Below are 14,618 nucleotides of genomic sequence, written 5' to 3'. Positions count from 1 at the left end.
AGTGGCAGCTTGCAAGGCCAAGTTAGGAACAATTTGCACATATTAGACAAAAACTGGAAACAAACATCTCTCAGCAGTAGGATGGCTGAACGGTGACGTATTCATACAACGGGATGCTTACCACACAATGTTTTTAACGATATGAAGAGTCACTGGCACATACAGCACAGGTGAGCTTTGCAATCAGAATGATGAAGATGCCCGGTCAGCAGGGGTCCGTGGTGAGCGTCCACCTGTGAACCCGGAGGTCAGGGTTCTGTTCCTGGTCAGGGCACATGTCCGGCTGTGGGTCCATCCCCCAATGGGGGGCGTGCAGGAGGCAGCTGATCAATGGTTCTCTTTCGTCACTGATATTTCTATCTCTCTCCCTTCCTCTCTGAAATCAATAAAAAAATATGTGTTTTTTTTTAATGACGAGTAAAAGAAGCCAAATACAAAAGGCGACATGTCCTATGATCCCATTCACGTATAGTTCAAAGATAAGCAACACGAATCTACGATGATAAAGGCCAGGAAAGGGCTTAATGCGGGTCCGAGGGAGAGAGCTGAGTGGGAAAAAACAGGGAGTGCCCTCCGTGGAGGTGGGGACGTTAGCTTGCTCTGTGGTGGTTACGTGATGACTTAGACAGAGTGCACATAGAGTAGGTGTCCAGACGATATACATGCGGTGATGGATAGAGGCAGAAACCAGTCCATAGATGCACAGACAGGGCCTGCCTCATGGACATGCCCAGAGGGCCCTGCACGTGGGCTTAATGCTCTGTGGTCCCATCTTTAAATTGCAATCGTTTTATTAATATTTGACCTGTGCTCTATGCGTGCAGTCTGACGGGGTGATGGAGCACGTGCTGAGGATCTGGAGCCTCGGAGCAGGAGTGGGTCCACCCACTGCCGCCTTCTCGGGACAAGTTCCTGATTGCCCGCTCCTCTGTCCTCCAGCACCCCAGCCCTGCCCAGCCTCTCTCCTCGCCCCTCCCCACGGGCCAGGGGCCTGAGAAGAATGCTCACTCCCCATGGCATCTCCGACTCGTTGTCATGGTTGTCCTAGCCTGGCAGCGCCCAGGGCATTTGGTGGGTGAATCAGCCAGAGTGAGCCTCTGTCCCACCCCCAGTTCAGGTGCCCATTTGTCTGGCGTGGAGGTTGCAGTACCCTTGGGACGGCAGGCTTGTGGGGAGGGGAGTTCCGCTCCCAGCCAGGGCGTGATGTGTGGGTCCCACCGCTGACAGGAGGAGAGGGGCAGCCAATGGGCAGCTCTCAGGGTCAGGGGCTTGTCCCCCAGACTCTTGTGAGGGTCCGCAGGTGCCCTGTGAGGGGTGCAGTGTTGGAGGGAGGGACGTGAACTACCCAGAGCAGACAGTAAACACGTTGACGGTTTGGGGGATTGTGGGCATTATATTAGCACCTTGAACCGCATGTTCCCTGCTTTTTGAACAAGAAGGGCTACATTTTGTTTATTTTTATTTTTTATATATTTTATTGATTTTTTACAGAGAGGAAGGGAGTCAGAGTTAGAAACATCGATGAGAGAAGAAGGCCTACACTTTAATCTTGCACGGGGACCCAGTGTTAGGAGTCTCCTCAGATTCCTCTGTAGAGTCTCTGCAATCCCAAGCAACACCCCAATGGGCTCTTTTGTACAAATTAACAAGCTGTGCCCGGCCAGTGTGGCTCAGTGGTCGAGCATCCACTTATGAACCAGGAGATTAATGCTCAATTCCTGGTCAGGGCACGTGCCCAGGTTGTAGGCTGGATCCCCAGTGTGGGGTGTGCAGGAGGCCGCCGACCAATGATTCTCTCCCACCCTTGATGTTTCTCTCTCTCTCTTCATCTCTGAAATCAATAAAAATTTTACTTTTAAAAATTAACCAGCTTCTTCTAAAAGCTATATAGGAAAGCTATAAATCAAGACAGTGTGAGATGGGCATAAGCAAAGGCATATACTTAAATGGAACAGAATAGAGACCCCCCAAATAGGCACACACCTATACGATGGCTTGTTTTTTGACTGATATCCTTAAGGGCAGGGAACAGAAGCTTCTTATGAAACAGAGCTGCCCACCAAGGCCTGGTCTGCCCGCTGGTGTGCACGCTCCATCTCTGGGCTGTGGGAGAGGCCAGAGAGCCTCGGTCCTGAACGCCTTTTCCTGATAAAGTGGCCCGGAAGTCCCCTCCCTCTGACATCCCTAAGGCAGCTGAGGCGGCGGCGGCGGGAAGGCTGGGCGGGAAGGCGGCCGCGGGTCGCTGTCCGCGGTGCTGAACTGGACAGCTCCCCAGGTCCCACCGCCTCTCCTCATCTGTGATTCCTAGAATCCACGACGGCTGGTTGCCCTGCTTTTGCTTAGTTTTATGTGCTATCTTGATGCATAGTTTCCTGTTTGTATGTACTATCCATGTTTTAAGGTAATTCCTTATTTATTATAGACACATCAAACTCATAAAATCAGAGAATAGTGTAATGAACTTCTATGTACTAGTCACCCAGTGCCAGGTGCTAGCAATTCATGTTTCATCAACTCTCACTCACCTCCCCGCACAGGATTCTTTTGAAGAAAACCTCATGCATAGTGTCATTTAATTTATAACTATTTCAGCACTAGAGGCTCAGTGCCATTTGTGCAGGGGAGGAGGGTGTCCCTCAGCCCAGCCTGCATCTTCTCCAATCTGGAATCCCTCTCAAAGTCCAGGACTGCTGGCTCCCAACCGCTCACCTGCCTGCCTGCCTGCCTGATTTCCCTAATCACTTCTGCCTGCCAGCCTAATAGATGCCTAACTGCTCCCCTGCCAGCCTGATTGCCCCTAACTGCCCTCCCCTGCTGGCCTGGTCACCCCTAACTGCCCTCCCTTGCCAGCCTGGTTGCCCCTAACTGCCCTCCCCTGCCAGCCATCTTGTTTTCACATGGGGGGGCCATCTTGTGTGTTGGAGTAGTGGTCAATTTGCATAATACCTCTTTATTATATAGGATGATCTTTAGAGGATAATAACCACGTGAAAACATATGCCCAATACATTAACACAACTAAAAAGTAATGGCTACCCCTTAACATCACCACACATGTGGTCAGTGTACACAACCAGATGTATGGGTGAGATGCAACGCTCAGCAGTGTTGGGGTACCTGCCTGGGGACGCCTAAGGTCATCAGTACTTAGTGCTGGGACACAGGTTGCCCCCCTAGCATCATGTGACCACGGCCACAGATTGGCACATACCAATCTGCTTGCCACAGATAGCGTCAAGCAAGTCCGAGGCACTGGGTGCTGACCAGGGCAGATGCTCACACCCACAGGGTGGTCCCTGAGGACACCTGTGCCCATGAAGGACAGGCTCCAACCACACTCCTGCTCCGACAGGTGCAGGTCAAGGTCAGTTACACTGGGACCTCTGCAGAAGAGTCCTGAGCGGAGTCACTCTGCGTCCCCAGACCTGAGCCTGAGTGGCATCTCCACCACCGACCGGCAGTGCAGCCTGGGACAAGGCCTTGGCCCCTCTGAGCCTCGGCTTCCTCGTCAGTGTAACTCACTGCGGTCACCCAGCTGCTTTGGCGCCCTCTCCCGGAATGACTATCTGCCAGCCCACATTCTAGGCTTCCGAAAAGACCCCACCAGAACCCCTTTCCTCCCGGAAGCACCTCTCCTGCACCTGACCGCGGGTTCTGTCTGTGTGAGGGGCTCGGGGGAGAGCTGGAGGCCTGTGCAAACCAGCCAGTCCAACCCCTGGTTTTAAAGACGGGAAATGAGGAGCGGGATGAGGAAAGAACTTGCCTGGTGTCACAGGGGCCGCCAGTGGGCACCCCAAAGAGGCATGTACAGCTGGGATTCCGAAAAGGTTTTAATCCCTTTAACCTCTCTCCTCTCCCCTCCCCTCTCTGGGCTCTCGCTGGGTGGGCCCAGGAGGAAGTGAGCTGAGGAGTGAGCCGGCCATGGGGGTCACGCCCGGGGGCTGGCAGGACAGAGAACTCAGAGAAAGGATCTGAGGGCAGCACAGCCCCATCTCTCCATCTGCTCCCCACCTCAGGGGTGGCATCTTCCGCGCCTCGTAAAGCGCTCAGCTCACTGCCAGGGGCCCTGCCGGGCGCCCGACCCACCCTTCTCCGCAGCAGCCCCACCACTGGCCCTGGAGGGGCAGGCCAGAGCCCAGGTGTGCGTCATCCTGCTTCCTTTCTCCTCCGATGAGACGGGCAGGCGGCCCAGGCACACGGTGGCTAGGACACAGTGACAGGCTGGGCCCCTCCCCAGGAAGAGGAGCCCCAGGGAGCCGGCTCCGGGGAGGAGGGGCTCCAGGGGGCTGGCAGGTTCCCTCTGGCTCCTGAGGGCCACCCCCCCACACACACCACCCGGGACAGGAGCCTGAGAGGAAGAGGGTACATAGACAGTACCACGCGGTCCTCCGGGCCAGGGGCAAGGCTCTGAGCTCCGGAGGTTAAGTCAGAACCTGGCCTCACTCAGGACGGGATGTGGGTCCCCAGGACAAGGGCCATGACAGACCGAGAGAGGCCAGTCACGGGCAGGCCCCGCCTGATGCCCCTCAGTCCCGAGGGGCAGGGGGCATGGGCTTCTGGGCCGAGTCCTTGGCAGGAGCTGCCTCTGGTGGGAGGGGGCTGGCGACAGGTGAGCTGCAGAGGAAGAGGAAGCCAGTGAGGGCAGTGGTCAGAGCCAGGGGTGGGGGAAGGGCTGGGGGATGCCATGAGGGGAAGCCTGGCCCCTGTGAGCCCGGCCACTCCTCCCCCAAGTCCCGCGATGAGGAAGGAAGGACCGAGCCAAGCCCCTGTCTGGCTGAGCTCGGAGTGATGGAAGGTTCCAGGGGGCATGGCGAACCCCCAGGGTCCAGCAGGCTGGCCGGGCCCAGGGCAGTGTGGACTGCCTGCCCAGGGTCAGGGGAGCAGCGGGTGACCCCCCACCCCAGGACTGCTGCGTGGCTCTGCCCACCGGGCTGCGCCTCACCTGAGCCGTTCGAGGAGCTGGTCCCTCATCCTGGAGCACGCCCAGAGGGCCGCGCGCCTCAGCTCGCCCTGCATCCACCACAGGTCAGCGGGCATGTCTGGCAGCCACAGGGCCAGCCTGGAGGAGGGGCAGCAACAGCTTCACCTGAGCATCGGCCCAGCTGAGCCCACCCTCCCCTCCCCACGGGCGGAGGGGAGCCGGGATCCCCGCGCCCACGGCGCCAGGCCTGCAGGAAAGGGCTGGGGTGAGGAGCAGCCAGGGGCACGGGTTCCACCAGGCGCAGCTCAGCCTCGCAGGGCACCTGCAGGAGTGAGGGGCCGGGATTGACACGGAATGGCCTCCTCACTCGGTGGGCGACCAGGCGCTGAGAGTGCACTCCACAGCACGAGTAGAAAGGGCAGGGGGACGGAGCAGGGTTTGGGGGGCAGGCTGGCTTGGGGTGTAACCCAGCCCCACTGCTTCTCAGCTGTGTGCCCTGGGCGGGGCGGGGAACCTCTCCGCCTCAGCTTTCTCACCTGCCGAATACGGACAGTCGCCTCACCTGCAGTTCCTAGCCTCCCCCCCAACCCTCATCCCCACCCCCCTACCGTCTCCAGCCCTTCCTCTTGCCTCTCCCCAGGCCAGCTCCCCCCTCCGCACCCCTGCATGCGCTCTCGGCCCAGCAGCCAGGCAGAGGGCTGGGCGTATGGCTGTGGCGGAGAAAGCGCGTTGCCGGCACCTTCCCTGGACTGCCCTCCCCGCCTGGCCCTCAGAGGGGCCTCAGGATCAGGCCTCGACCGGCAGACTGGCCCAGGGCTGTGGGACAAGCAGCACGGAAGCCGGCTGGCACCTTCCTGGCTCCGGCCCCCCGCCTCTATGGTCACACCTGGTGCAGCGGACAGAAGCACCAGCAGGCCTGCCCCCGTGGCCTGGCAGGCCTCCCCAGCAGTGCTCCTAGCTGGATTCTCCTTTTTAACGGGAAAGGCGGGAATTTGCCTTTATCCGGTTTAATTTCAACCTGGGGTCTGAGTCTCACGGCTCAGCACAAGGCGGAGCGGCCAGCGGAAGGCCCTCTCCCAGCTCTGGTCACCAGCCATTTCAGTGGCGGGACTGGCCCCATCATTATCGCCACGTGGAGCAGGACAGAGACCTAGGCCGCGGCTACAGGCCTTCTTCCGGGAAGAGGGAGCCTCTGAAATGCAGCTCTCCCGGGACACTGGGCCCCTCGTGCCCCCGACCGTTGCCCATGCTGTTCCATCCATCTGAAATGCTTTTCCCGTCCCTCTTTGCTTAGTGCCGTGGTCGGCAAACTGCGGCTCGCGAGCCACACGCGGCTCTTTGGCCCCTTGAGTGTGGCTCTTCCACAAAATACCACGGCCTGGGCGAGTCTGTTTGGAAGAAGTGGCGTTAGAAGACGTTTATGTTTAAAAAACGTGGCTCTCTGAAGAAAGGTCAAACGTTGCACTGCTGATATTTGGCTCTGTGGACTAATGAGTTTGCCGACCACTGGCTTAGTGGATTCTTATTCGTCTTTCAGATTATAGCTCAAAAGTTATCTCCTCTAGCCAGGCCAGTGTGGCTCAGTGGTTGAGCATCAACCTATGAGCCAGGAGGTCACAGTTTGATTCCGGGTCAGGACACATGCCTGGGTTCCGGCTCCACCCCAGTGTGGGGCGTGCAGGGGGCAGCCGAACAGTGTTCCTCTCTCCTCACCGATGTCTCCATCCCTCTCTCCCTTCCATGGCCAGGCAGCCCCTGGTGTAAGCCAGCCCGGCTCACAGCCAGTGTAGCCCCTAGGCACCTCCGGGCAGAGCAGTGCTGACACATGAGCGTGTGTGACCTGTGCCCCCAGGCTCCCAGGCCAGGGCCTGGGTTGGCGCTGCCCCCTAGCCCCCAGCCGGGGCGGGGCCCCTGCCAAACCCTGGCTGACTCTTGCTAGAATAAACGAACAGCACAGAGCGCTCCGTCAGTCAGCAGAGTTAGAGTGAGTAGAGGGGCTTAGCCACAGCCAGCTGCCAGGCAAGGAATCCGAGGCCAGAGAGGTTAAGAGACCTGGCCCCGGCCACACAGCAAAGCTGAGCCAATCCAGCCCCTAAAGTTGTTTTTTAAAATAGCACATGGTCTCTGAGGCTCTGACCGATGGGACCCAGGTCCTACAGACGGGAGCGGCCAGGGCACCAGCCAGGAGGCCCCGGCTGGTCCGCAGCAGCTACAGCCTCCGAACCAGCCCCGAGAGCCCTCTGGGTCCCTCAGCCGACACCTGCTGTGCCGGCCGCCCTTCCTGCCCGGGCGCTGGGCTCCACCACAGCCCCGCCCAGCCTCACCTCCTGCCCTGGAAGTAGACGAACTCGAAGGGCAGTGTGCAGGGCAGCAGCAGGTAGGCCAGCGCCTTCCCGGGTCCGGACTGGCGGAAGCGGGCCCAGGGCCTGGGGTCGCTCCTGTTCGCCTTCCTCAGGGCTGCAAGAGAAGCGGGAGCGTGCCCACCGGCCCCTCTCCACCCTGCAGCCCGCAGGGGGCGCCCACCCCACCCGCAGAGCGAGGAACGGATCAGCCCCCGCTGGGAGCCCGCAGGCGCCAGGCCCTCAGCGGGTGCCCATCACCGTCCCAGCAGAGGAGACCGAGGCCCAGAGTGAGAAGGGCAGTGGCAGGGCCGGGGTGGACCCCGCTCCCGGTGTCTCTCTGGGAAGCCTGCGGCGGCCGCCCGGCGGGAGCAGATGCTCACGCCTCACCTCCCTCCGTAACAGTGGGCAGCGGTGCCCCTAACCACAGCGGGGACTGCAGCTGGCCGGGACGACACTTTCCCAGCCCTCTGTCCCCTTAACTGACCGGGTGGAAGGGGCCTGCACCGGCTGGGCCGGACCATGGCACCGCCACCTGCCCCCAACCTGCTCTGGCCGGTGCTTTTAGCCGCAGACGCTGGGAGGGTCACGTTCACCAAGCCCCGAACAGCCCCATCGAAGAGGTGCCCCCGTGTGGCCAGGGACGGGGCCAGGGTTGCAGACGCCCAAGCTCCTACCCAAGGCTCAGCACACATTAGAGCCCATTTCTGCTTGCCCTGCGTGGTCCCTCCTCCCTCCTCCCCTCGCCCGCCCCTCCCCACGGGCCCTGCTCTGGCCTCACCACCCTCATCTTTCCTCCCAGCCTGCCTCTCAGCCTGTCCTCCAAGCTAACAATGACGGAGCAATGCAGAGCGATGCATCCGTCAGTCATGGATCCTGGGCAATAATGACTGGAGTTCAGAGTAGCAATGAACTCTGAGACGAGGGAGGGGGCTGCCCCTCAGTACACCCCTCAGTGGCCCCATCTCTCCCCTCGAGGCCACATACCCAACCTTCCCAGCCTCTGACAGCTCATCTCTGCTTCCTGGCCCCTCAACTACGGTTACAGCCACGGGGGGCCCCCAGCTGCTCTCCCTGCCACACGACCCCAGGACATTTGCACACTCTGTCCCCTCTGCCTGGACCCTTTCTCCCCTCCCTTTGCCTGGCTAGCTCCCCCCGTGTCTCATTTAGATGCTAACCCACCCCACCAGCACCTTTGCAGCTATCTGCGGGACACCTGTGATTGCAACTCGGACTTCGAGGTCACCAAGCAGGACTCCTGGTTCTGCCATTCGCTGGCTGTGTGACCTTGGGCAAGTCACTTAACTGCTCTGTGTTGTGGTTTCCAGTTTGGTACAATGGGAACGACTCGGTGCCGTCCTCAGAGGGTTGCTGAGATGATGGAATGAGTCTAGATTCTCTGTATGTGCCCACCCCCGTGCCTCTCAGTACCTCCTGCCTTTCCTCCCCCCAGGCAGCGGGCAAGGGCCTGGCTTTCTCAGGCACAGACTTGGTTCAAATCCCCCGGCTGCCAGCTCTGTGGCCTTGTGAGTCCCTTCCCCGCCCTGAGCTTTTTCCTCATCCCTGAGACGGGGTGAGGAAGCCCCACGCAGGCCCGCGGGGGTAGTGAGAAGCGAGTGACACCACACGGAAGAGCCCGGACACCCCTGGCACTTAGCAGGAGCTCAGATCCCTCCCTCTTCCAGACCGGAGCGCCCAGGGCCCAGGCCCCCCGCAGGGCGGCCCTGGGTGCCGGCGCCTGGGGGCGGGCAGGTCGGAACGGGCAGTACCGGCCTCCAGCTCCGGCGACAGCTGGTCGAAGTTGGGCACGTCCTTGACCAGCACGTGGGGCACTGCCCAGTTGAGCGACAGGCCCGCCCTCTGGCCTCGGCTTTGGCCAGTGTCCTGGGTCCCGGGGGCTGGGGCCGGGGGCTCCTTTGACACCAGCGTCCACAGCACCGGCTCCTGGGTGAGACCTGGCGGGGAGGGGCGGGGTGTGGTGGTCACACAGAGCCTGCCCGGGACCCGGGCTCCCGGCTCGCCACGCCGCCGCCCCTGCCGGCACCTCTCAGGCCGAACCCTGCGGTGAGGCCGCGCCTGCCGCGGAGGGACTCGGCTCACCGAGACACCACCCCAGGTCTGCGCTGCTTCTTGCTTCTCCCTCTTTTCCTTTTTTTTTTAAAAATATATTTTATTGATTTTGTACAGAGAGGAAGGAGAGGGATAGAGAGCTAGAAACATCGATGAGAGAGAGTCATCGATCAGCTGCCTCTTGCACACCCCTTACTGGGGATGTGCCCGCAACCAAGGTACATGCCCTTGACCGGAATCAAACCCGGGTCCCTTCGGTCCCCAAGCCGACGCTCTACCCATTGAGCCAAACCGGTCTCGGCCCTCTTTTCCTTTTTGACTTTTTCTCATTCACTTTCCGGTGGTTCATCGGAGCTCAGACCCTGGAGACCCGGTCCGGGGTTCAAATCCCGCCTTACCCCCGTCAGCTCTGTGACCTGACGCTCGGGCCTCGGCTTCCCTCCCTGGGGGGGGGGGGGGGGGAATGAAGGCCTGCGCTGTGAGGCTCCTGAGAACTGGGGGGGACCGGGCTCTAGCCCGGGTCCCGGGGAGGTAGGTGCTCAGCAAACCTCCTCACGGCCGTGTGTTTGGGGCCGCGGTGTGGGGGAGCGAGGACGTGGGTTTGGGGGCCAGACAACCTGGGTTCGAACCTCCGCTCTAGCACTCTGAAGAGCACTGCCCTGTGGGACCACATCCAAGCCCCCTCTGGCCCACACACTGCCCCATGTACACACACACACACACACACACACACACTGCCCCATGTATACACACACACACATACACACTGCCCCATGTACACACACACACACACTGCCCCATGTACACACACACACACACACTGCCCCATGTACACACACACACACACACACACACACTGCCCCATGTACACACACACACACACAGCCCCATGTACACACACACACACACACACACACACACACACATTCCTGCAGCCACACTAAGTGGAGGTCCCTCAAGGTGCTGGCCTGTTCCTTTGCTCCTGCTCGCCTCCTCCCTGAGTGAGATCTGAGTAGAATGTCTCTTCCTTTCTGTCTCCAGCCTCCCCGTCATCTCCCCGACTAGACAAAACCCAGCTTACATGCCCCCGCCTCCAGGAAGCCCTCCGTGCCCACTCCAGCCCCAGGCTGGGTCAGGTGCCTCCTCTCGGCTCCCTCAGCGCTGAGCACCCCTGTCTCCCTGGGGAGACGTCCCCCTCTGGGTCTGTCCCCCTGAACCAGGCCGTGGGCAGCTCAAGAGCGGACACATGTGGCATTCCTCTCTGGGCCCCCCGCACCCGGCTCAGCCACACACAGAGCAGATGCCGAGGAGAGAGTGAGCCAAGACCCAGAAAACCTCCCATGCCCAGAGGCAGCATCCGTCCGGGCTCACAGGGGCCTGGTCTCAGCTACTGCAGTGGCTAGTGTGGTGCGAGGCCACAGCATTTGGACAGGTCCAGCCCCGGGCTCCTGAGAGGGCACAGTCCTCCCGGCCACGTGCAGGTCCCAGCCTGGAGGGCAGAGCCCCCAGCACCGGGATGGCCAGCAGCTGTGGTTGTCAGCTTGCCCCTGTGGTCCGAACACGGGCCCCTGCCTGCGTGGCAGAGCTCAGGTGCGTGTAGTTGAGGAGGATTGAAGCCCCAGAGAATGTTATAAACGTCTGACCACGCCCCTCCTTTGCCTCGTGGCATCGGCCATAAAATACAGCCACGGCTTGTGGGCGCGGGCGCTGTCTCTCAGGAAGCAGCGTCCCACCGCAACCCAGCTTCCTTCTCTTGTCTGTCTGTCCTACGCCTTCAGCCACCCCCTCTTAGGCTCGCCCTTGGCTTAGGGGGCGCGGCACAGGCTGGCACAGGCTGGCACCTACCGCGTCTCTCCAGGAACCTCAGGGCGTCCAGATAGCCTTGTCTGCAGTAGTGGGTCAACACCTGCCAACACACAGGTCAGGGTGGGATGGGGGGGCCCAGACACCCTCCAGCCGATGGCCTCAGGCTGGAGACTTGTCTTCGACTGGAGTGATCCCAGCCGCTCTCCCCTGGGCTCAGTGCTGGGCAGGGGGAAGCTGGGACCTCACTCCCTCTCCTGCTGCGGCTCCTGCTCCGGCCCTCCCCTCTCTGGCCCCAGGATGGCGGGCTGGTGCCTGGTGCCGTCAGTCAGGGGAGGATGGATGCCTTTGGTCTGCATCGCCAGGACCGGCCTGAGAGGCGGAGGAACCCTGGGGCCGTGCCCAGCAGCTCGGTCAGAGCCCCACGACGGGGAAGAGGCCCCTCAGGCCCCGCCTCCGCTCGCTGGGTGACCTCAGGACGGCCACACGACCTTCCTGAGCGCTCGTGGCCTTGCCTGTGACCCGGGCTGAGATGCCCGCCCCCCTCTGGAGGGTCAGAGAAAACGCCCTGTGTCCCGCCACGGAGCCCTACCCAACCCCGAGCCTGTGGAGAGCAGCGGAGGGCCGGCTGGTTGGGTGGGGGACACCTTATGATGAAAACCTGTTGGAGGTCAAGCCACCTATTTTCCAGAAATACTGAGGGGCAAAGGCAGAAAAGTGGGTCTGCTGGCTGTCTGTTCCTGAGCGTGCGCCTCGCCTCCTCACAGCTGGTCAACCTGGCCACAGTCTGGGGCAGCAGGACGAAGCATGGGGCGCTGGCTGAGGATCTGAAACCTGGCTTTGCAGCTTCTGGGCTGTGTGACTTCAAACAAGTCACTTAACCTCTCTGAGCTGCGGTGTCCTTTCCTGAGAAGCGGAGATGATAGCGGTGCCTTCACCCAGAGCCTGACCAGGGGAGCCAGTCTAACACCACACCCGCTCAGGGGGCGCTTCTGGCTGTGGGTTCGAGACCTTGACTGAGGCTCTGGGGGGAGGGTCGGGGGCACGGAGCCCCGCACAGGGCCCTCGAGCAGGGCCGAGGCTCTCACCGCTGCCAGGCTGGCGCCAGGGCCTGCCTACCTCGGAGCTGGGCGAGGCGAGGCAGAGGAAGCCCAGGAGGAGGTTCCGGGTGGAGATCTGGAGGCTGGCGTTGAAGGCGTTCAGCTCCTGTATATTGGCAGAGGCGCTGGGGGGGCAGATGTCCACCGTCCCGGTGAAGGGCGACACGGTGACGGTGCGGGGGCAGTCCGCGAACGGCAGGTTGTTGCTCAGAGCCCCGTCAATGTAGCGCTGCAATGGGGGCCGGCAGTGCTGCCCTCAGGACGCCCCTGCGGCCACATGCCAGGAGCACCCGCCGCCAGGAGCACCCGCCGCGGCACCAGGTCTGATAGCTCGGGGTGCTCTGGAGGACCCTCTCTGAGCACCCCAGGAGCAGGGGCGAGGCTGGCACGCAGAAGCACCCCTCCTCCAGCCGCAGCTCTCCCCGGCAGGTGCCTGGGGCGGAGAGCGCAGGGCGGGCCCTCGGCCACTTACCTCCCCTCTGAATTCGGGGGGGATCACCCCACAGTAGAAAGGGATGTACAGGGAGCAGATCAAGGCCTGGGGAGACAAGAACCGGCGGACACACACGGTGCTCATGCTCCTCAGAGCAGCTCCGGGCACCGTCCCACCCCGGGACAGCCCCCTGGTGGTGTCATTGGCCCGGGGTCCCAGGGAAAGAAGGGGGAGAGGGGGCAGGGGCGTCCCAGCCTCATCCTCAAAGTTAAGGGACGTGAACGCAGGACAGGCCCGGCTCAGAGTCCGCCCTCTCGCTGCTGAGCAGGCCCTTCCCCCAGGGCTGCTGCTGGGAGCTCTGTGGGAGGACAGACGGGCGGGTGGAGCACCACTCCCCCTCCGCTCCGGCTGAGAAGCCAGGGATGTCACTCCACATGCGATCCTTGGACAACGGTTCCAATGAAGCCACTGCGGTAGGAGCGGGCGTCCCCCCACCTGTCCCCCCGCCCGGGGCCCCCTGCCCGAGGCCCCCCGCCTGGGGCCCCGCCCGCTCACCTGGATGACCTCATCCCGGGAGTTGAAGTCCGTGATGATGACGTTGTGGCCGTCGGGCCAGCGGGTCAGGGAGATGCCCAGCTGCCGGGAGGCCAGGACGTGGATGTCCGGGGGCAGGAAGGACTGCAGCTGCCGCCGGATGTGCTCGATGGGCGAGAAGGCGGGGTGGAACACGCCCAGGCTCAGCTGCTCCACCTGCTTGGCCAGGCCCAGCAGCTGGACGCAGCAAAACTCTGCCGGCGGGGACAGAGCTTGAGCCATGGGGGGGGGGGGGTGGGGGGGACAGGGCCTGAGCCATGGGGGGGGGGGTGTTGGGAGGACAGGGCCTGAGCCATGGGGGGGGGACGGGGACAGGGCCTGAGCCATGGGGGGGGTGGGGGGGACAGGGCCTGAGCCATGGGGGGGTGGGGGGGGCAGAGCCTGAGCCATGGGGGGGGGGGGGTTGGGAGGACAGGGCCTGAGCCACTGGGCGCCCGCCATGCCAGCTGGAAGGCTGGCTTCCCTCCTGGGCGCCAGGGAGTGCCCCTCTTCAGCTCAGAATGTCTGTGCCCCGCCCTGCGTTCAGACGCTCAGTCCCACCTTTTGGACAGAGGGACCCTGAGAGCATCCTCCCGGCTCTGAGCCTGGCACCCCGCCCCTGTGGAAAGGGGAGCCCTGGTCCCCGTGCCCAGGTTCTCAGAAGGATCACCCCGGAGCGAGCGCGCTGGGCGGAGGGGCCGCTGGTCGGAGGGACCGCTGGGCAGGACGCCCGGACCCTGGGACACCCCTCCCTCCGCCCCTGCTCCCCTCCATCCGGGTCAGCTTCGGGGAGGCTGGGAGACCCCGGGGCCCCCTCCCAGACGCACCGACGGACTGGCCCATGACGACGCAGACGGCGTTGAGCGCGCCCACGGAGGAGCCGTAGATGCGGCGGGCGCCCCGGAGGAGGCGCGGGGCGCGCTCCCGCAGGCATTGCGTGGCGCCCACGTGGTAGAGGCCCAGGAAGGCGGCGCCGCTGAAGGACAGGCTCCAGCCGCCCTCCTCCTCGAAGCAGCTCATGGCGGCGGCGCGGTCCGAGTGGGGGGCCGGGGCCGGGGCCGGGGCCGGTGTCGGGCGCCGGAGGAGGAGTGCGCGGGTCTGTGCGGCGGCCGGGCCGCCAGATGTGAGCTCCGCGGGGGCCGCCCCTGGGCCGGTCCTGGGCTGGTGACCGGTCCTGGGCTGGTCCCGGCGCCCCAGCCAATGAGGCCCGGGCTGGGACACCCCCTCCTCCAGGGGCGCCGCCCCCGCAGCCGGCCCCGCACCGGGTCACGGGATCGCGGCCCAGGTCCCCGGCGGCTGCGCCCGGGAAAGGGGACCAGCTGCGGCCTGACCTCCGCCCCGCAAGCACCGCTGCCCCGGGCGGCCGGGGGCGGCCC

General features: G+C 62.8%; 1 protein-coding gene across 1 annotated transcript; it reads right to left on the bottom strand.

The window, feature by feature from the left end:
- Positions 1-3,817: 3,817 nt before the first annotated feature.
- Positions 3,818-14,264, bottom strand: PNPLA5 (patatin like phospholipase domain containing 5). Its single transcript, XM_036420250.2, has 9 exons — positions 14,070-14,264; positions 13,225-13,457; positions 12,709-12,774; positions 12,256-12,465; positions 11,179-11,239; positions 9,033-9,218; positions 7,246-7,378; positions 4,943-5,059; positions 3,818-4,614 (listed from the first exon to the last, which is right to left on the bottom strand). The coding sequence occupies exons 1-9, from the start codon at positions 14,260-14,262 to the stop codon at positions 4,527-4,529; spliced, it is 1,287 nt and encodes a 428-aa protein (XP_036276143.1). The 5' UTR covers positions 14,263-14,264; the 3' UTR covers positions 3,818-4,526.
- Positions 14,265-14,618: the final 354 nt, after the last annotated feature.

Source organism: Pipistrellus kuhlii, unplaced genomic scaffold (assembly GCF_014108245.1).
Source record: "Pipistrellus kuhlii isolate mPipKuh1 unplaced genomic scaffold, mPipKuh1.p scaffold_m20_p_64, whole genome shotgun sequence".
NCBI classification, from domain to species: domain Eukaryota; kingdom Metazoa; phylum Chordata; class Mammalia; order Chiroptera; family Vespertilionidae; genus Pipistrellus; species Pipistrellus kuhlii.
This window is presented reverse-complemented; position numbering and strand designations above follow the sequence as displayed.